The sequence below is a fragment of the Dermacentor silvarum genome, chromosome 4, assembly GCF_013339745.2.
Source record: "Dermacentor silvarum isolate Dsil-2018 chromosome 4, BIME_Dsil_1.4, whole genome shotgun sequence".
Lineage (NCBI taxonomy): Eukaryota > Metazoa > Arthropoda > Arachnida > Ixodida > Ixodidae > Dermacentor > Dermacentor silvarum.
The window spans coordinates 20,436,058-20,456,810 of NC_051157.2; the positions used below are offsets into that span (position 1 = coordinate 20,436,058).

The window sequence follows — 20,753 nt, forward strand, 5'->3', positions numbered from 1 at the left end:
CCTCAAATACTTTAGCAGTTAACAAAAAGGGTACGATGACTGCTCTTACTCTAGCTTGTCTCAACATATGTATCCATTGTTACTTATAGCACACAGCCAAAATCTTGTGACCCTCTTTCAAAGAATGGCAAAAGCGAATTTCTGAGACACACAGAAGCACACCTAACCCTGCTTTCTCAGCAACTTTTGTTAGCTACAGGCAAAGCTTCTTATGCTTTCTTTTTGTGACACTAAATATAGCAAGCATCTGAAATGATCAACTGTCACTCCATTTGCAAATGAGTGCAATATCATAAAATATTCTGCTGAACAGCATATCTTGTTTAGCATAGCACCACTGTAAACTTTACAAGCATCAATTCTACACAATTAAATAAATCTGTGCAACAATAACATGTGGCCACACTGCACCAATGCTATGTTTAGATTATCTTTTCCCCCATAGATAAACAGCAGTTCATGCCTTTCAGATTTCAGTGAATTCCACCTGGCACAAGAAATAGGAAAAAGACAGCACTACAATAGCAAGTAACAATTCTTCATACTTACTACAAGCGTAGTTTTGTCTGGAATAATGCGTGGAGTGTATGAAAACTTTGCAAAGTCCGGACTGAATGACGTTAGCGGAGGCACCTCACTGTTCACCAATTGCTTCACATCCTCGCTGGACACCTGCACAGAGGCAGCATGGGGCAAAAAGTGTCACAAGAGGATTTTTATGCCGGCACATCCTGTTCCGCTTTCCCAGTATGCCCTTGAGTGCCAACTCACCAGCATGTGGTACATCATGAGCTCGTTGGACAGTTTGCTCCGGTGCTGTGCGTCGCGCACTTTCTTCCACATTAAAGACTGAAAAGCAGAAGCAGGATTTCGAATGTGTTGGCATTTATTGCAACCACTCTCCGCAGACACAAGCTCAGAACGTCAAGAAAAAACAAGATGCAGACGGCGCTGGTAATGTAACAGCTAGAAACATCCACTCCTCAAGAGCAGCTGGCAGAACTAAATTTCATTCAGCACCTTTGACAACTTCAGCACTGTATAAGTTTTTAGGTTTCTTGTTTACATTTCAGTTTCGTTGTGTGTTTCACCTTTCACTTTCACCTTTTTTCTTGTGTGCAACTCACACCATGTTTTGGTATAAGCTTCAGTTGTGCCAACTTATGCAATGCAAGCTCATTCCAAAAAAAATTTCATTAGCAATTTTACAATAAGCTTCAATCATGCCAAATATTACAATGCAAGCTCATGCTTAATAAATTTCATTCAGTAAATTCTGCATAAGCTTTTCTCATGCCAGCGTGCAACAAGCAAGGAGTCTAATTCCAGGCACAAGAAAATTAAACTTCCTTCTGGCAATAAAAAAAAAATTGGAGAGTAACCAAAAAATATGAGAGTGAATTGCTGGAAGCTACCATCAAATTTCAGCTGTGATGGCAGACTAGTTTAAAAAAATGGAAAGGGAACACCCATTTAGGTATAAATTAATGACAAATGCATGGGAAGCAATGCAAATATTGTTCTCTACTTACATGCATGATGCTGATGCCACAGTATATTGAGAACGCCTTGGCCATCTCTTCATCAAAGAAGGTAAAGCACTTGCCATTTATTTTATTGCAGAGTTCTGCCACACCGATTACTCCTGTAAAGATAAAAGGAAGGCATGCAATCAAGGAAACTGACAAGAATTCAACCAATGTAAGGCATAGAATGGAGCAGTCTTCAAAAACTTGCACCAACATTGACAACTAACAGTCAGACATGGTTATATGCTCTACAATAGTGCCTGGAGGCCAGCTTGAGAGCTTTAAAATTGCTATATACACTAATAATCCAATGAGTTCACCCATCTGTACTGGATAGATTTCAACAGTGTGCTTGATGATACCCCCCTTACGATGATACTTAAAACCAAACCAAAGTGGTTTGGTTCTATTTCCCAAAGCAACACCACAAAGCAATCTGGATTACATGTCGACATATATCAGAACATCAGCACATACAGTGGAACCCTGATTATACGACTTTCAGGGGACCACACAAAACCGTCATATAATCCGGGCGCCGTATAATCGAAAAACTAAGAATATAGGCAGTGACGCTCAGTCTTGCCCAAGAAATGGGTACAGACCGCCTGAATAAGCTCACGGCACGAACCTGCACTGCTCCAAGGAAGGTAGATTAAATTATAAAAAATTATGTTTTTATTAATTGTAGTTCTCGTAGTTTTCATAATTTTCATTGCTTGAACTAGACCCTTGCATTACATTCAAATAATGGCAAAATTGGCCATTTTAAGACATATGCTCTAAATCCCACAATCTTTAGCACTAAGTTGTAGCTTTAAGTGTCGATTCAATCCATAGACAAGTCGACCGAAGTTGGAACTTGTTTGTGATTGGAATCAACGCTGTTCCTTGTGATTCCTTGAATAAAAGTACCATTTACGTCTTATCTCGCATTACATTCACGGTTTTATTTTTATTTAGCGTGACTGGAAAGTCACCCCTCACGTTACAATCGCGGTCACGTTACATTCAGGTTAATACGGTATTGCACACCCATAATCAGCCAGCTGCAGTGTGCTCACGCGCCAGCCTGCGTCTGATTATGTTTTTTTTTTTCTTTCTTTCTTGTTTTTTCCCTCGGACAGTACTGAAAGAGGTGTCGCACGAGGCAGGATCAGTGTAACATTGCGTCATATAATCGAGGTTTTTAATACATTATTTCTATGGACGTCTTGCCGGGACCAAACCAATCCGTCGTAAAATGTGGGTCGTCGCATGACCGAGGGACGTATAATCGAGGTTCCACTGTAGACGTTTTCATCACCATTTAGTGTGGCTGTGATGGTCCGGAATTGAACCAATGGCCTCACGCTCAGCAGCAGAATGCCACTGCCACATAGGTACTGTGACAAGTATAATGGTATGCGCAAAGTAAGTGTCTATAATCACAGTGAAATGTACAACAGCAAAAAAAGCAATACAGTCCGACTAAATTGGGCAGCTACACAGTGTATAATAAGTATCACCAAAATTTTAATATCTTGAGATGACAATAAACATAATGCCATACATCTAGCCAGCAAAAAAAAAAAACAAAAAAGTCAAATCCTTACGGAGTGCCTCTAGAAAAATGCGAGTTTCGAACGTGATAAACTCTTCATACTGTATGAAAATTTCAGCGAATGTTTCCAGCACAGAAACATAATGCATGCAATGACACGACACTGCAGCTCTTTGTTACAGGCGAGTGATACTTGCAAGCCAGAGTTGTGAAGTTGTGATGCATAAAAGCGTGCTACTGCAACACCTTGCAGGTAAAATACCCAATATCAATTGCCTTGTTTCCTGGCATCCTTTGTCCTTCTCAGCAAGTTTCCTTCAGGGTCCACGATGGCCAAATTTGTTCGCATGTTGACAGAGACTTCATTTTTTGACATTTTTGAATAGAAGTGTGTAATTATTTATTACACCTAATAAAATTATTTATATCCTTTTCAATATTAGGAATTAAATTTTACACCATAATCTAAATCATGTTAAACATCTGCTCATGCTTAGGAATGCACAAGTTACCAAGTTCAATAGAGCACAAAGGTAGTTCAAGTTCTACTCACCAGAATCATCTTTGATGGGAAAGCACAGGATGTTCCTAGAAGAAAAAAAGAAGAAAAAAAACTGTCAGAAAGAAAGCTTACGGACACTACATTCACAACAGCTACTATAGAGCTCTAACATAAAAACAGAAGCTTATATGGTTTAGGAACGGCCAAAAAATGTGCTTGGATAATATAGCCATGCGCTAAAGCAAGTAGAACAAAAAGTAGGCTTAAAGGGCATAACCAATGCCCAAAGTTCTTCGTACCATTTATGCACATGAACAACACTTGCATTAGCCAAGCTGCATTGACAATGTGATGATGTTTCACAGGTATATGACTGATGACCAGTGTTTGAGAATGACACAGCCCATTACAGTGGAACCTCGTTGATACGACCTTCACGGGAACCGTAAAATAAACCATATCATTCGAAAATCGCATCATCCAACCAAATCGTATTATATGGAAAATAAAAATAAACGTATTATCTCGAAAAATGTATTATGCAGAATCGTATCAACGAGATTCCACTGTACTTATTTCACACATCAAAAAGTAATTCGAAGTCATTCATTAGAAAACCAAATGCTAATTTTGTAATTGCTACTACGAACACTTGACATGTTTTGTAAATGATTAATTCTCGTCAGAATTTAAAGTCATTCCACCTCTTATCACACACTGCATCTATTTTTTTCACGACATTCCTCCTCTTGATGTTACGAAAGCACACATTCACACAACTACAAAACTTGTGCAAGAACTTCTTTGGCTTCACATGCTGCTACTGGCAAGCATGCAACCAAGAGTACCACAAACAGGCTACGTCAGTAAAACACCACAGCACTGTGGTGTCTTCTTCCTTTGCCTGCACCTTGTGTTTGTTGCACTGGTTCAGGACTTTCAATATGCCAGTCTACAGTTTATTACAAGCTGATCACATAGCACCCAAATAGCCCACCTTGTTCTGAAGCCCGTTGTTTCGTCCATTTTGCGGTAAAACAGAGGATGAGCATAGGCATCAGTGATGTTCAGCACCTCACCTGCAATGTAAGCGATGAATGCCAATTAAGTAATCATTCGCAAAAACGGGAACAAGATGCATAGCACATCAGGGCAAACAAAGTTCAGGCACTAAACAGTGAGAGGCATGCTTCCATTGGAAAATTATGCAAGAAGCTGCAAGTAAGGAAACACAAATTGCCTAAAGCAAACTTTGCATACTGTTCACCTTTAAAATGCAAGGAAGGCTGTCTAATCAATTGCGTGTGATCTAACATGCAAACAGTCTGAGTAAACAGTTGTGTGGTCCGGGGCCTTATTCTAGGTTAATTCCTTTTGTGGACATTTTCCCTTTTGCAGGACGTAGCACCTTGCTTGACTCCTGACTGGAGCAACAAGCCTGCGGGCTCAGCTAATCAGCATCCAGTGAAAGTGACATTCCTGAAAGTGAATTATCTAGAATACCACTTCTGCACGCATAAGACCAGGCATGTGCAAACATGTTGTATAATAGACAAAATTACCACACATTCACCAAATCTCATTTCACCATGAAAGCATGATACATCGACAACATTAAACACTTCGCTAATCCGTTTTACAGAGACCACGTACCGTTTCAAGTAAGTGACAATTTGGTACACTAAGGCTACGTTCAGACTTGACCTCAAGGCGGGCAGATAACCAGGCAGCAAGCCTGATCAGTCTCAAATCGTGTTTTTCACCACCGGCGGAAGTGAAAGTCGTTTTGCTTCGCTGCACTTGGATATAAATGTGTAGTCGTAAATTAAAGATGATGGCCAAAGTGTCAATGGCAAGAATTAACCCGTGCTGTGTGATAAAACTCACAGCCACTACAAGGAAACATTTGGCAAGGGCAAGATTTGTATGAAGATTGCGGAGGAGCTTTGAATTAGCAGAAGGTGCAGCAGCAAATCTTTGAAATGTCCCAACCTCTCACACTTTTGCAGAGCAGGGCGCATAGACCACCACCTCTTCTAGGGTGTTTGCTTCTCCAGCTGCTCATTGTGCATCTCCAGAGAACAACAGGTTAAAAGGATCAAAACTATTTCTTCTACTCTTCTATATCCATCATTAAAATTAAGCGCTGAAGAAAGATGCAGACGAGAAGTGAAGTGGTACGCAACCACTCCCTTTGATGACCAATAAATCAATGGATGAATGTACTGCTTGAAATGGTGTGGTGATGGGTGCCATTCCGCAGGCAAATGTGCGCACAGGAGGTAGACGCAACCAAAACAGCGACGGCGGCGGTAAAACAAATGTGAACATCTTGGACATGCGTGGCAAAGAATTTCCACCCACTTTGGCAGTTTCGCTCTCTTGTTGATCCGAAGCGCACGTTTTGCTTTACAGCCAATTTCTTTCCCAGAGGTCAATTTGTAGCAGGCTTACCTTCCCCGCAGGTTGTTCCCAATTAACTCACTCTGCAAAAGCTTGCTCTATCTTCCTCCAATGCCAAGGCACATGTTCAATGAAACATTCTAGAGTGTGTTCCATCACATCCACCCCCCCACTGGCTGTAACAACTTCCACTATGATTCAGTGAGAAACGTTCCCATTTGTCGCTGCAAGATTAGGATGAGCAGAATCTGCATGTGATCACAGCAGACTGTAGTGAACACGTTTCACTTAAAAAATTCACCATAGAACACACTACAACATGGAACACTAAATAGAAAACATTTCGAAAGGGGTCGAAATGTGGTGCCCATATGTTTGCAGAAGTGTCGAAAAAATTTTGACGTACCACTAGTGGCAACATGCCCTGCAATGCCTTGGTCGGCAGGTATTCGGACTTCTGTCATTGCCTGAAATACACAAACAACAAAGGATAAAGATGTGATTGTAGAGAAATGTGTCTCTGGATACAGATAGTGCTTCTTGCAGTGCCTCACAGGCTCTGAGTAAAGAGACTCGATTGTTTTTAACACATATAAATTCAAGAAAACATGCGAGAGTAGCCGACCAATAATAATTCAAACTAGAGTAGGTCAAAATTCCAGTTATTTCAACTAAAGAAAACTTAGGTTGACCGGCTATGTTTTCAGTGTACTTAATTAAGCCCATTAATTAAAACTGTCCTTTTGTGATCTCAAGCCTTAAAGCTTCTGTGGCAAAGAAATGCGGCTGATGAGAGGACGTTCATAAGGCATAAGTAGGATAACATACCTATATGTGAAATTCAGGCTACCGGTTATGTTGACAAATGCACCTATGTGACATAAAACCAACCATGCGTTCACAGCCCTGATATTTTGTATACATGTGCGTACTGACCCACTTGCGCTCCTCTCTTTTTCATAAGGTGTCCATTAGAGCTTTATGCTGGTCTGCCTTCATATTTATTGTCATCCCAATTCAAGTTCAAATATTTCATTTAGTACCATGCAGAAATGAGCAGGAAAGATTGTTTCATGTGTATAGTTCTGTTTTCGACTACATTTTAATCAACTTGAGATAATTCAAACAATAATCCTGGCCCTAAGGAGGCAACTATTGCAGGTTGAATGTACTAGTATTCAATGGCATAATGGCTACTAATAACCTTTCTTTTCAACTTAATTGGCAGACACAAAATTAAAAAAGTGAAGCAATCAAAGCCACTACAAATGCAGAAATAAAGCTATCACAAAACGAGAGACTATAGCAGCAAAGTATGATTGGCAAAGCAATGGCAGATGATGTGACAGTCCTGGCAATAAGCTAATGACTAACACTATAATATGAACTGACCTCAGAACCGTCTTCTGCGAGATGCCCATCAAATACTTTGGCGACAAGCTCATTTTGCTCTTTGTCCAGAAGGAACAGTGAACATCTGGAAAAAAAGAAGGGCAGAGTGACACTTGTAAGCGACACAAGCTTATCTTAAGCACTGTATGAAGGGCGTGTAAACATGTCATGACGAACACAGCATAAAGATAGAAAATTCAGCAAGTTCATTAGGATAATGCCACCAATAATCAAAGTCACTGTTTCCTAATATTTGCTCAGATGTTTGAGCTTAACCGAGGCTGTCGTGCCTAAGTTGGCTGTTAAACAAATGACTGTCCTAGGTCTACTGCAATTGAACCCAACTTCACAGACAGCACTCATGTTGCATCTTTTCATGTATTCCGCGTACCTCATTGTCATGCTGTATACAATACGGATATATGCATTCACAATACCATAAAACACAAAGAACAATTGACCTAAGTAGAGCTACTGACACTAGTGTCTGAAGGATTGATAAATGTGTGATAATAAAATGAAGGCTGCATGATGATAAGCTCAGTTTACTTTAATTCCTAAAAATGTGTCTTGTTCTAGTCACACGACATCAAATTCAGAAACATAAAAATTCACATCATACCTTTCTGCCTTGGTGAGCTTGCGGGCATCGGCCATAATTTCCCTCAGCAGGACTGTGACATCATCTGCAAAAAAAAAAAAGCACCAGAAAATGCTCAATCAAGGAAACAACAGTTACATGGCTTTAGTAACACCACAGTCATTTAATACATTAAAATTTAAAAAATAAAATTATGGGATTTTACGTGCCAAAACCACAATCTGATTATGAGGCACGCCGTAGTGGAGGACTCCGGAAATTTGGACCACCTGGGGTTCTTTAACATGCACCTAAATCTAAGTACACGGGTGTTTTGCATTTTGCCCCGATCGAAATGTGGCCTTTAATACTTTACTGGTCACGAAACGTCAAGGCAAGTTTGCTATAGGGACAGCAGCTGCCGCTAGGGGCGCCACTGCAGAGGAGGCACTGCTGACTAATGCTATAGAGCAAGTGATTAAAACGAAGAAAATTCCGTTTGGATGGTATGAAAGCAAGATGAACCTCATCTACAAAGGAAAAGACAAGGGTAAAACAAGCTTGCACAGGCCAGTTACAGTGTCATCGGTGACATAGAGAATGGCAATGCAAACCATAAAATTTGAATAGTCGAAGTGGGTGGAGAAAAATGATATACTGGGAGAACTACAGAATGGTTTCAGACCAGACAGATGCTTAAAGGATAATGTGCTAACTCAGTGCATAGAGATTTCAATGGCTCAGAATAGACCCTTATGAATAGCATTTGTAGTTATTAAGGGAGCCTACAACAACGTAGACAGAGAATTGCTACGAGATATTCTCAAACAAAAAGGCATAGATGACGATTTCATGGAGCTTCTGAGGGAGATATACAGGGACAACCGAGTACAAACTGTATGGGAAGGCCAGAAACACAATGAAGTATAGAAAATTCACTGAGGATTGAAGCCTCTGTCTTTATTGCTGACCATGACCTCTGTCTCCATTGTTGTTCACGTTTTATGTTAAAGGGGTCCTGAACCATTCCTCGGGGCTGGTAAAAAACACAGTCTGCGTATAGCATATGCTGCTGTGAACATCTCAGCCAAATTTTGCAGTCGTGCACAGCACGTGGAGCTCGCAAGTGGAGCATCGAAGTCACCTTTTTCTCAAATGCTCTCTTTTCAACAGAAGCCTGCTCCTCACTCTTTTCTGGACGCTTTATTTCTTAATATAACAGATTCCCATATGCGACTGCTATTGGCCAATAGCTGACATAAATCAAGAAGGGTGTTTGGATCAGTGTGCTTCTTCATATTGTTACTGTGTATATTTATTGATGCCATTTAGTAAACAAAAGTGAAAAAGTAAGTGAAAGTATGCTTTCAAATTTCGATAATAATTACATACTTCCAGAAGAATCTGACTATCGCCTGCTCACACTAGCTGTGGCCGCCCTCATGGGAATGAAATTGTGGCCACCCTGCTTATTGGTGTTGTAGCCGTCAGGTCTCACAACAAGATCAGGCATGTGTCTGCTGCAGCAAAACCCAGAGACCACTCAGCACATTCTAATGGAATGTGAAGGTGTTCACCCAGCGAGACCTGTAGGTAATGTACACCTTCCAGAAGTCGAGATGCACTTGGATTTAAAGTGGACGGAAGCATCATCCAGTCAGCAGTCAAGATAAGCAAGAGAAGTTTAGAATATTGGTCGAGAAAAAAGCTGGGAAGAAATCGATACGACCAGATCCATTACAGGCATAGGTAGCGATAGAAGGTAGATAGAGAAGTTTTAAAGATGAGAAAAAAAAAGAAAAGATAAGGAGATGTATACAAAATTCTAGAATGAAAAGCATGCATAGCATACCTTATTAACTCAAGCAGGCTAGGTGACGATCTGTCACCGCCCCTTTTCAAAGGGGATGCCAATAAATTGTCATCATCATCAGGCTATGATCACCAGTGTCGTCGGTTTGGTTTGGTGATTTAGAATAGTTTAGATGGGTTTTGACCCAATCACACTAGGCTGATATGACACCAATTTTGTACCGACTTCCTGCGACAGCTCTGTTGTGCTGATGGCCGTGTCAGCAGGAGTGGAGATTGTGTTACCACACTGCAATGACACAGCGGCCCCCTGTGCCGGTGCAGCTTTCGTGTAAATTTGGCAGCTGATTTCTTCACGTGGTGCTAGTTTTTTTTTTTTTTCTAGCAGTTACAGCATGCGCAACTCTCCGCTTTTCAATACCGATTTATCCGCGTGATGCATTTGTTCACACCAGCATGTACAGCCACAGTTGTTGTTCACTTCAAACACCGTGTAAACCATGCAGCACAGACATGAAGTAATGAGGAAATATTGCAAGACATGCTGATTTGCGAATATGAGCACTGTCGCATCACACCAGCGGATACGAGCTGCATAATATATGAGCGACTGATGGCTTCAGGGGCCCCTTTCAATATGGCGACTGGGAGAGAACTGTTATTGATAACTGGTTTCCAATTTTCCTTTCGTTCTTTCTTTTTTAGAACTTTTCATCATGCATGCAGTGTGCTCAATGAAGTACAGTTAAAGGAAACTGGGCACATATAAGTGCTCAATTAGAGAGCGTGTAGCTTTCTTTGAAAGTGTCGATGCCTGATATACTTGCATAACTGAGCAATGCACGCTGTAGTGTTGTGGGGTCCGTCACTTGTTGCCCGTTTAGCCAGTAAAAGTATCCAGTAATCGTATGAAAGTATCGTGACCAGTAAAAGTATCAAAGGTAACAAACACATGCAGATTCACAAGGAACACTGAAACCAAAGCAAGGCAATTCAGACAAAGCAAGGCAAAGCAAGGCCAAAGCAAGGCAATTCAGACAAGATTTCTAAGCAAGAGTCATAAGATTTTGCAATATTTTAAGTATTCATGTACAAAAATTTGTTACAATTAATGGCCATGAAATTAAGCTTCAGTCTATGGAATGTTATACACGAATTCCATGCTAACAACAGCAGTGGTCTCATATATCAACTCAGCATACTAAATATAAGGCTGTGATGCGGAAAGGCAAACACACAAGCATGGAAAGTGACTGCAGTGCCCAACAAATACTATGATGTAGCCTTTTCTTATATAGACAGTTATAGTATAGCATATGCAACTAAAGCGTACGCTATATGCTATAGTACAGCGTACGCTAAGCAGCGCACGTTTATTACAGTTTTAGTTGGCCTGCGAGATCTTCCGATCTCAGAGGCCATATGCCGCCGTCCACCTATTTCCCGGCTTCACTGATAGGTGGCGCTGACATCTCAAAGGTTTCCCTGTTAGTCTTCTTCTCGTTTGAATCGAGAAGTGATCTCTAAACCTCCACAAGGTTATCTGTAATACACTGTCGTCAAAGCGGGCTGAGACAGAGAAAGCTGTTTACGCAGTCATTTGCTACGAACGAAGTGAATTCTACAAAAGCAATGCCAAATTCAATTCAAAGCGGGCAGCGGGGACCGCTGCCATACCGCTGCCATGTTTCAGGCATACTACGTAAACCACGCAAAGACGGTAATGCTAAATCTGAGAAATAGTGTGCATAGGCTATACGCTACGGGTCAGTTAGCCTTCTGCACAGGCGCAGTGAAGACCCGCTATTTTATAGCGTACGCTAAACTAAAACTATCTCATATCAAAGTGAATCAACAAGGCATCAATTCCCAAAGAAAGACCCACAATCAATGGCAAGGCTTGGGGCAGACTTCCATGTGTGGCCACAATAACACTTCCAGTAAAGTGTTTCCATAGCATCACTGTAGCTTAGTAATAAGCTCCCACTATAGGTCAAATGATGTGCCACATGGGACTTACTTTTATAGCTATAACATATTTTTATCTAATCCTAATTGGATTTCTATGTCTTTTAGACTCACTGCTTGTCCTTTTTGGATTCACTGACTATGTGAACCCCTTTTATTAATTGTCAAAAAGACATGCATTTTGGTGGCTCCCGTGTTAGTACAACATTCCATTACTTTAGGTTCCAATGTTGTTACACTTTAACATGGCAGCAGGTCTGTATCCTATAATTAATTTAGCTACCAGCATAGCATCTGACTTGTTATGTTCATGATAAAAATGGACTTTTAAAGGGTAAAAAGTGGAAACTAGGCCGACCACAATAAAACCGAAGTTTTTAATGAAAAGAGAAGACACTTTGACGCCCCCATATGAAAACCTTATTACCAAATAATGTTTCCTTTGCCTTGAATGTCAGGTTGCCACTACGCAAGCTTGTCACAGTGCGTCACAGGCTGGCAGCATTGCCCATACAGATTAGTTTGCAGCAAAAAAGATCACCACTAATGTGGTTATTACAACAATAAAAGAAATTATGAGACTCACCAAGATGCGTGAAGAGGTTCTTCGCCACTGACAGGAGCGACTGCGAGGGAATGGAAAGCGAGCAAGTGCTGAGAGAAGTGACACGATGTCCACCGTCGTCGGGCAAGAAGCAGTGCAATGAGCAGGGAGGCCACACAGCAATGGATGCAAGCAGGCCTCCTCCCCACAAAGCAATAAACATGTTACACAGCAGAGCGCAGGTAAAGCGACAATACCTGGCACTCTTCCCTGAGCCTACGTTCCTCCTCGTATGCAGTTGTCTTGAGAAGGCAGGGCGTGATGCACTGAAAGCACTCGCGCACCACAGCTTCATCACGTTTAGTGAAGCTGCAAAAGACAGAGAAAGGACAATGGCAATGAAGTGCAAATGTTCGCAGTATCATGGTATCGATGAGTTCCACTAAATGAAGTATATGGTGCTAATGCCTGCATGAGCCAGCAGTCCGGCTTATTGTAAACAATGACAAAACAGCAAGAAGTGCACAGCTGTTGATATTAATACAGTGTAACCTTGTTAATAATGAAATTGCATATGACACGAAAATACATTCATTATATCTGACATACGTTTTAAGCATACATCCGTTACATGATGATATCGGCAAAGAAACATTGTAGATACACTTTGATATATCCAATAATCCTTTACATTTGTGGTCGTTAAATCAAGATTAGATTGCACTGCCTCCAAGCATGCTTCTGGTCTCACAAGAAAGCATACTCAATGTTAATTCATCATTTCAAATTTGGCACATGGTTGTAATGAATTAACGTTACACATGTAAGATGTCCCATTCAGCTGCTTGCAGAGGCTGCAAAGAGAGCAAACAAACTGCTTATGCTAAGGATTACAGTAATAGCTGGGAAATGTGATAGCTTCAAATGCCAAGAAACTTACAGGTCATGAAGATGGACACATAAGCAGAAGATAACCATTAAGAAATGACACATGGAAAGGAAAGACCAACTATTGTCTAATGACATACAACCTAGACTCACAGCAGTTTATGAGGAGCACTTACTCCTTGCCATTAGTCTTGTTGACCACACAGGGCAGCATGACCACACGGTCAGTGTACTTTGGGTGCAGCACAGGCACACAGAGCAGCGAGTGTAACACAGAGCCTATCAAGCGACTAACTTCCTCTCGGTGGTCCTGTGCAGCAAAAGCAGAAAGAAACAATAATGCGCAATCTCGTAACAAGCTCAAGCAAACACTACTCTGAGACATTTCAAACCAGATATCTCCCATAGTGACACAAAAAGGCTCTTGGCAACAGAATCTTTCTCAAGCTGTTACGTCCGCTTTCCTGCAAAGCAGACCAGTCTCAACGCATTAAGAGCTAATGTTTGTGCAAGGTAGATATTAACGTGTTTTCTATAATGATCAAATCAAATCAATCTTTATTTTCCAGTAAAAGAAACAGAAACTGGATAGTCAGTTTGGCCTAAAAGCTACGATAGTAGCTTGATGGGGCCCAAAAGACCTTACATGGCAACATCAACTTGGCACATGATCAAAACACTGTAGTAGATATATACATATATATGTGAGTCAAGAACATAACAGTCATGACTGCATTATAAATAATTATGTCATAGTGCACTGTAGTAATGACAGCAAATGGATATATGCAGAACAGAAAACATGCGTTTCTGCAAAAAAAAGAAACATTTGGACACTGGGGAAAAAAAAAATTTTTACTTAAAAAAACTAAAAGCGCATGGAAAGAAAAAGAGGCAAAGGGAACAAAATATTATAATTGAAACAAAATATCATAACTGAACAAAATATTGTCCGAGTTGCTTCCTACTGTGTAACCTGCAATATCTACATATTTGTTGAGAATAAACGGTAAGTTGCAGGCTAGCGATTGGTGTTTGTAGCAGTATGTACGGATGCAACTGGCGACTGTAAAGCACTAGTATGTCTGGTAAACACAAGTGTTCAACAGTGGTCAAATAAGGGATGTCGCTGGAGCCAATGTTTCGACAAGGAAATTGATAAAGGCAGTGCCCTCATTGAAATGTTGGCAACTGCAAAATCTCTAACTCTATTGATCACTTCAAGCCTCTATCTTCCTGTGAACCTATGTGTCCAATGGCACATTTCCTTTCCTTGAATAACTGTCATTATTCCACTAAGCATGCAAAAAGGAGAAGAAAACTTGGGGATCAGGGTCAGTATTTATGAGAAAACCTAAGCAGGAGGAGAACAAGGAAGGAAGGAGTCCAAGTCCAGCGCAAACATTTTGACAAGAAACTTGTGTTTGACAACAGAAGTTTTCTTCATCAAGAAGACAAAAGTAGCAGTCCAGCTTCAATGTTTCAACCAGAGGACCAATCTTTGTCAAGAAAGCATAAACCAAGTCCGTCGTCAAAATGTTTATCTTGTATTGAAGCCCCTTTCCTATACCTAGCTCCCCTTAAAGTTACCTTTAAACATGGAGAAAAGCTTTACATATGTAATAGATCTGATGTGTCACAATGAAGGGATTGAACGGCGTAGTATTATGAATAAATTTCAGCTGTCTGACATTAAAACAAAAATTAATGCATGCAGACATTAAACAATGCAAGCTGAAACACTGCACCACAAATTATTAACTGCCAGTGAGACACCACACTAAGTCATCACTGATTTATGGTAGGAGACATACAATGCAAGACTTCAAACACGAGGAAGCACTGTATGATGTCGACTACACGTACGTGATGTATGTCATCCAAAGAGATGGGCCGCCGTTCAGACAATGCACAGCTGAAGCTATTGCTTGAGACCTACAAAGTAGGGCAAAGTAGAGACTAATCATTAATTGCTCTATTACAAACCATAATTACCATCAGCAATATGCGATGGACTCACCAAAAGCTTGGCTGGCTCTTCTAGCACTCTTTCACCAACCACCTGTAAAGGTGAAAGTTGAGAATTTAACAATGGTAGAGCACAGCAACAAAAAGATCTTTTGTCAACGTACTCAACTCATATTCAATATATGAACTAAAAGTGTTACTTTTATTGCAGTGCCTTTTCAGGTATGTATGCAAATTTGAGAACAGCCACACCCATGAACACACAAAAGTGTACAAAGTGTAGTGCTAAGTATTAAATTTAAAAAAAAATCCCACTCCTTGAACAGAGAGCTACTTAGTTATAGGAAACTTATCATGCAATGTATTAAAAATAACCTTATAACTTGCAGCAAGAAATATAAAGAAAACCGAGACACTAAAATTTAGTCGAGTAAGCACCACATAAAGCAAACAAGACACTGAAGCCAAGGAAAGCATAGCAGGAATGAGCATTTCTTTAAATCAAAAGTGTCATTTAATTTCAGAAGATGACTAGATTAACACTTGCCATTGTGGAAATGAAAGTGGATAACTAGGAGTCACTGGAAGCCAATCCCACAATCTCCCTATGATTAATGTAGTGCTCTAGAAATTGAGCTACTGTAGTGGCTGTCCTTCCATGTACTTTCTTTGATAGGTGTATGTACAGCCTAACCTTGGGAGGTTATTACCTGCCCTTACCATCGGCCAAGGCAGTGACGGCAGAACATCTATTAAACACCATCGGCCAAGGCAGTGAAGGCAGAACATCTATTAAACAGCAGAGCTCGCATGGTCGCAGGTGTTGCCTGGTCTTTAGACCAGGCCACTCGCCAATAAACATTTGTATGTTATCAAAGGAATCTATCTGGGCTGCTGGGGGACCCTCACCATACAACATGTGAGAGAAAACCTCAAGGTAGCCCTGAATTTTCAGTAATGTTTTTCTTGGCCTCAGCTTCATAGTGTTCCTTTCATAACTTACAACACATACATGCAAACAATGCTCTCCATTTTGGATGCTTAAAGGTATCAAGATGAACACAGACGAAAATTTCCAAGAGGTTCAGCTAAAGTTTACTGTAATGCCCTAAACCATGTGTTCTGCTTGTTTGTACAGATTAATTCTACTGCCTACACATGGTCAATATGCAATGTACTGCACACATGCTGGCTGTATAAGAGTGCACTGAAATAACACCAGATAAATGTGTTCTGTTCATGTGCATGACATACCTTACATGTCAGTTCATCTTGATCATCAGATATCAAAAGAATGAAAGCATTTTCACACTGTGTTGTCCTTTGCAACTGGAATGCCCAAAACAGGAAATTGAAATCAGCACCAGTGGATAAACTTGGAACATTGCTTCAAAAGTTTATGTACCACGGTACTTACATATTCAATGACTTTGACATGAATTTCTGAGGTTAGAGGGTCATATAGGCTAGCTGGCAAAAAACAAAAACAGAAAAGAGATGGCCCATTTGTGAGCAGTTTTTCACAAAGAAGCAGTAGCTATACTGATTACTACAGTAGACAACATACCACACAACTGAATTAACCCCTGGGGATCCGACTGCATTCCTTTGAATGTCGGCCACCGCTGTTTTCTAAAAAGAAGCAGTAGATTCAGCTGTTTAGTGCCTATGTATCGCACATAACTGACCACAAATGCAAATGAATGGCAATGGCTGATTGCAAAAAGTGATGCAAGGCAAAGAGGCAAGGGGATGAAGTTAAGGGCATCACACATAAAAGACAAGAAGAATGGAGCAATTCCATTTGCAAAATCTTACTTTTTTCGCAGAATTCTAGCATTTGAAGAAGCCACACGGAAAGGCAGCCACGCAAAGAAAAAAAAAAAAGAGAAATTGGAGGAGAAGTTGTGGGTGTTAAGGGCTCCAAATCTACATACGTGTGCACTGGAGAAACGACAGCACGCACACAACAGCGAGTCAGGCGACACACATGCCAGGCTCACAAGACATGGGCGCAAACGTGAAACTGACAAAGACGCGTGGTAATGCGTGAGCGGCGCTATTGACGGTGCGTGTTAGCCCGTGGAACCAAGCTGCACAAGGTCATGCTAGCGCGAGCGCGGTGAAAGCATTCTTGAAAAAAGCACATGCTGTAGATTACGATCAGCAGATAGTACCGTTGGGGAAAAAGTATTTCGGATTAGAAAACCACGATGCGGACAGAGCGTGGACGTAACATACGTTTTGTGTGTTCGGGTATGTAAGTGCCGATTTCAACAGGACGAGCAGTTTCATGCAGAGAAAGCCAGGGTAGGGGGCAACGCGCTGTGCGAAATTGTCGACACGAATCCACATCACAATGTAAGCGAGTTCAGCGCGACTACGTTTGGGAACGGGGAAGTGCGCCGCACGTGTAAGCCTTGATGTCGTAACACGACGTGTAACGTCACTTTCACGTAACGCCGGTCTGCTGACACGCACACACAACGTAAGGTTATCGTGACAAAGAAACGAAAGAAAAACGCGACTAAGACAAGCGTGCAACGGCTCAGTGACTGTTGATACTAAACTAACTTACCCAAATATGGAGCCCATTTAACTGCAATTGTTTATTGGACAGCATCACTTTGGAAGAGAAACGAATCGACAATAAGTTGAGCGCCCGGACGACACAAATACATGCTGGGGTTTCTGCTCCTACGTCTCGCGGAACATCATGTGCTCCCAACAGACACCCGTCAGCGCACAAGAGATCTCTGTTTACCAGCAGTAATGATTCTCCCGTTAACTATGCTGATCAGTCAGCGTAATATCATGTCTGTTGTAATATGATCGGAGTGTCCTTAGTTTAATGAATCGATAGGCGCTGCGAGTCGACTAGGCTTAAGTGAGCAGCGGATAGCCACATACGCATGTGGCCGCTCATCTCAGGGACGTCAGAAAAACTAATTCAGTGGGATCACGATGTGTTCGCTTTTACCGAATGCGATGAACTCATGATGGACGGCACTAGCCACACAGCACAGCAACCACAACACGCGACACTCGGCTTCGGTGCCAGCCGTAGCAGAACACCCTGTGAAGGGGGGAGGGACTATTGAAAAATTGATTTCATTGGCAACCGCTAGGAGCGCTTTCAAGTTCTGGTTTCGGTTTGTTCACGGATGGGTCAGCTTCGTGAGCGAAGTCACGTAAAAGATGGATTTCCGGAACTAGAACATGCACAAGTAATTGTAAAACGAAGGGCTGTTTTGTGTTTAAGAACCACAGCAAAAGAAATATGCTCACTGTTGAACGTGCTTGCTTTAGCGAGAGGCGATTCGCTCGGAGTCAGTTATCATATCAGTTTCGAAGAAACGGTACCGCGCAACGTCTGAAAATGCTTTCAGCGGAATGCGCGAAACCGATGAAAGTGATGTCGTAGTAGTACGATCGCCGGAAAGGATGCGGCGCAGCCAGCCAGCCAGCAGCCAACGCGGCAGACACGGTTCTGACCTCCTTTCCCTCTTCTACGAGACGAGAGAACAAAAAAATAAATGCGAAATCTAAAACGAAACAAAAACCGCGCGCCCGCCGCCGGCTGCGCGCTTCACTTTACGTGCCGGCGAAGTAGGCGAACTGAAATTGCAGGGTTGTGCGCGCGGCACAGCGGCTTCCTTTTTAGCAGCCCACGACCTGTCGGCCTATGGTGTGACCGTGTGACGTCACCGTCAAGGACAGAAAACCCCAGGCAGGCAGCTATTGAACTTGTGCCAGGCGCCAGAGAGAGAGGTGTTTTTCCGAACAGATAGGCGTGCGGCTTGTGCGCGATCTCGCCGACAGAATCGCATGCGCGTACAGGCGAGTCATTTTGCGGCGGGGCGTGCGCGGCGGAAGTACGCTGGGGTGTCCCCGTCGCGTGACCGCCTGCGCGACTCGGGAGAAAAATAATGGTAACAATAATGGGGCGCGCAGCTGCGCGGCATGGATGAGAGGATGATGCGCATCTCAAAACAGGCGGCGCGTGCCCTAGGAAAGCGAAACGGTTTTCTCTAGAGCGGCGCGTGGACATATGATGCGTAGAACTCGAGAAATCTCGACTGCGCGCGGTGTGCTAGCTTTTTGAGAATCGAATTGAGAGCGAAACGCCCTCCTTTGCCACTGAGTCTATAGACACAGCGAACCTCCGAAATGAAGCCATCTTCAATACACCGCGGGAAAGGGCGTTAAGAAGAATACCGAAGAACTGCTTCTACTTTCAACTTGATCGTGTAAAAACGTGAGTGTTCCTTGCTTTAACTCGAATTTATTGGCTTAGGACTCCACTACTTTGAAGGAAGAAAGCGCAGAACCAGTATACGAGGACAGGGACACGTGGCCTGAGAAACAGTTCAAGCGTCAGGCGAAAGGGAAAGAACAGCTTGCGGACGAATGAAAGTTGTAGACACCGTACAAGCGTGTTAGCCGCGCAGAACGAGTTTTAAACCGGAGTGAAAGCCATCTGCAGAGGTGACACGTGAGGTGACAAAAATCAGGAGAAAAGAGGAGAACGAAACGAGAGATGCGTGCCAGATGCGGCTGCGCGAAACTCACAAATAACGGTAGAAAGCCCGGCAGTGGATCTGCTGCTTTGTTGAGTATCCCATGTTGCCTGAATGAAACGCACTTCAACTCTGACTTGCCAGGCGGCAGGGACGATAGTTATATTTTTCACTCCAGGCGCGCGTGACGGGCGCCGAATGGAGGAGGGCGCTATGTTCTCTCTCTCTCCTCCCTGAGGAGGAGGTCTCGCCGCGCTGCCATTTGCCGGCCGCGCTGCTCCAACCGCGTTTCGACGACCTGAACGCAAACAAAAGAACACAAAGAGAGCAACGGAAGCGTGCCAGTGCCGGCGTCGTCTCGTCGGCGTGACAAAGCCCGGCGGGATAGCCCGTCTTGTTTGCTGCCCGTGCCGTACGATGGCGCCACAGTTGGTTGGACCCTTTCGCACACGCTTTCGCGCTCGTTGCCGGTGCTTTGATGAGAGATAAACACCGACAGTTCGCCATTCAGCGTGTATGTATACATAACTGTGGCCAGGGGCTCGAGGCAGGAAGAGGAGGGGGGGGGGGGGGGGGGCAATGCAAAATAAGTTTAGTGATATTCTCAGCTTTTCCGCAGCACGCGAACACTTTGTGTAAAACCCCGCTCTCAGGCAACGCCTTGAAGAACCTCTAGCATTACCAAAAAATTCATTTCTCACGATTTCCGCGATCCCTGACGTTTCGCAAGCTGGATGGTTGGGTAGCTATCCATAGCTGGATGTTCTCCATTGCTTTTATTCAGTAAAATTTTGAGTTACGATATGCAATTCTACAACATCGTGAGACTGCATGGTTGTTGGGCAGGGAAGCCCACCCGCGTGAAGCTTGTGCTGGCGTCGCAAGGGAAACCTTATCTGCGGAAACCTTATTAGTTTGCGGTGCACTGTTGTACATTTTAGATGAACTACTTCTGTGTCTTCTTGGTACGTTGACGTTAAATTTTAAAGTTGCGTAATATTTATAAAGGACACAAGAAGGCACGCAACTCCAGCTCCTGTACTCGTTTCTGTCTGCTTTCCTTCAGCCGTCTTTCGTTCCACGTAGTTTTAAAGGTCAGATATA

At 42.5% G+C, this 20,753-nt stretch overlaps 1 protein-coding gene across 6 annotated transcripts in view; it reads right to left on the bottom strand.

Annotated features, from left to right (window-relative positions):
• The window catches only part of LOC119449590 (cGMP-dependent 3',5'-cyclic phosphodiesterase-like), a 33,878-nt gene extending 14,038 nt beyond the window's left edge, over positions 1–19,840 (bottom strand). Inside the window, exons 1-17 of one of the 6 annotated variants that reach the window (XM_049665320.1) lie at positions 19,702–19,840; positions 16,697–16,761; positions 16,547–16,599; positions 16,384–16,458; positions 15,182–15,223; positions 15,028–15,096; positions 13,338–13,471; positions 12,531–12,642; positions 12,316–12,355; positions 7,992–8,055; positions 7,370–7,454; positions 6,384–6,444; positions 4,572–4,653; positions 3,626–3,660; positions 1,533–1,645; positions 772–849; positions 550–672 (exon numbers count right to left, since the gene is read on the bottom strand). In XM_049665320.1, coding sequence (XP_049521277.1) covers positions 550–672; positions 772–849; positions 1,533–1,645; positions 3,626–3,660; positions 4,572–4,653; positions 6,384–6,444; positions 7,370–7,454; positions 7,992–8,055; positions 12,316–12,355; positions 12,531–12,642; positions 13,338–13,471; positions 15,028–15,096; positions 15,182–15,223; positions 16,384–16,458; positions 16,547–16,599; positions 16,697–16,761; positions 19,702–19,754 — 1,284 coding nt within the window. In that variant the 5' untranslated portion in view covers positions 19,755–19,840. Of the gene's footprint in view, positions 1–549; positions 673–771; positions 850–1,532; positions 1,646–3,625; positions 3,661–4,571; positions 4,654–6,383; positions 6,445–7,369; positions 7,455–7,991; positions 8,056–12,315; positions 12,356–12,530; positions 12,643–13,337; positions 13,472–15,027; positions 15,097–15,181; positions 15,224–16,383; positions 16,459–16,546; positions 16,600–16,696; positions 16,762–16,947; positions 17,343–17,707; positions 18,011–18,109; positions 18,380–18,417; positions 19,667–19,701 lie in introns of those variants that run through there. The other 5 variants (XM_037712799.2, XM_049665322.1, XM_037712802.2 and 2 more) reach the window with 5 other exon arrangements.
• Between the last annotated feature and the right edge of the window lie 913 nt (positions 19,841–20,753).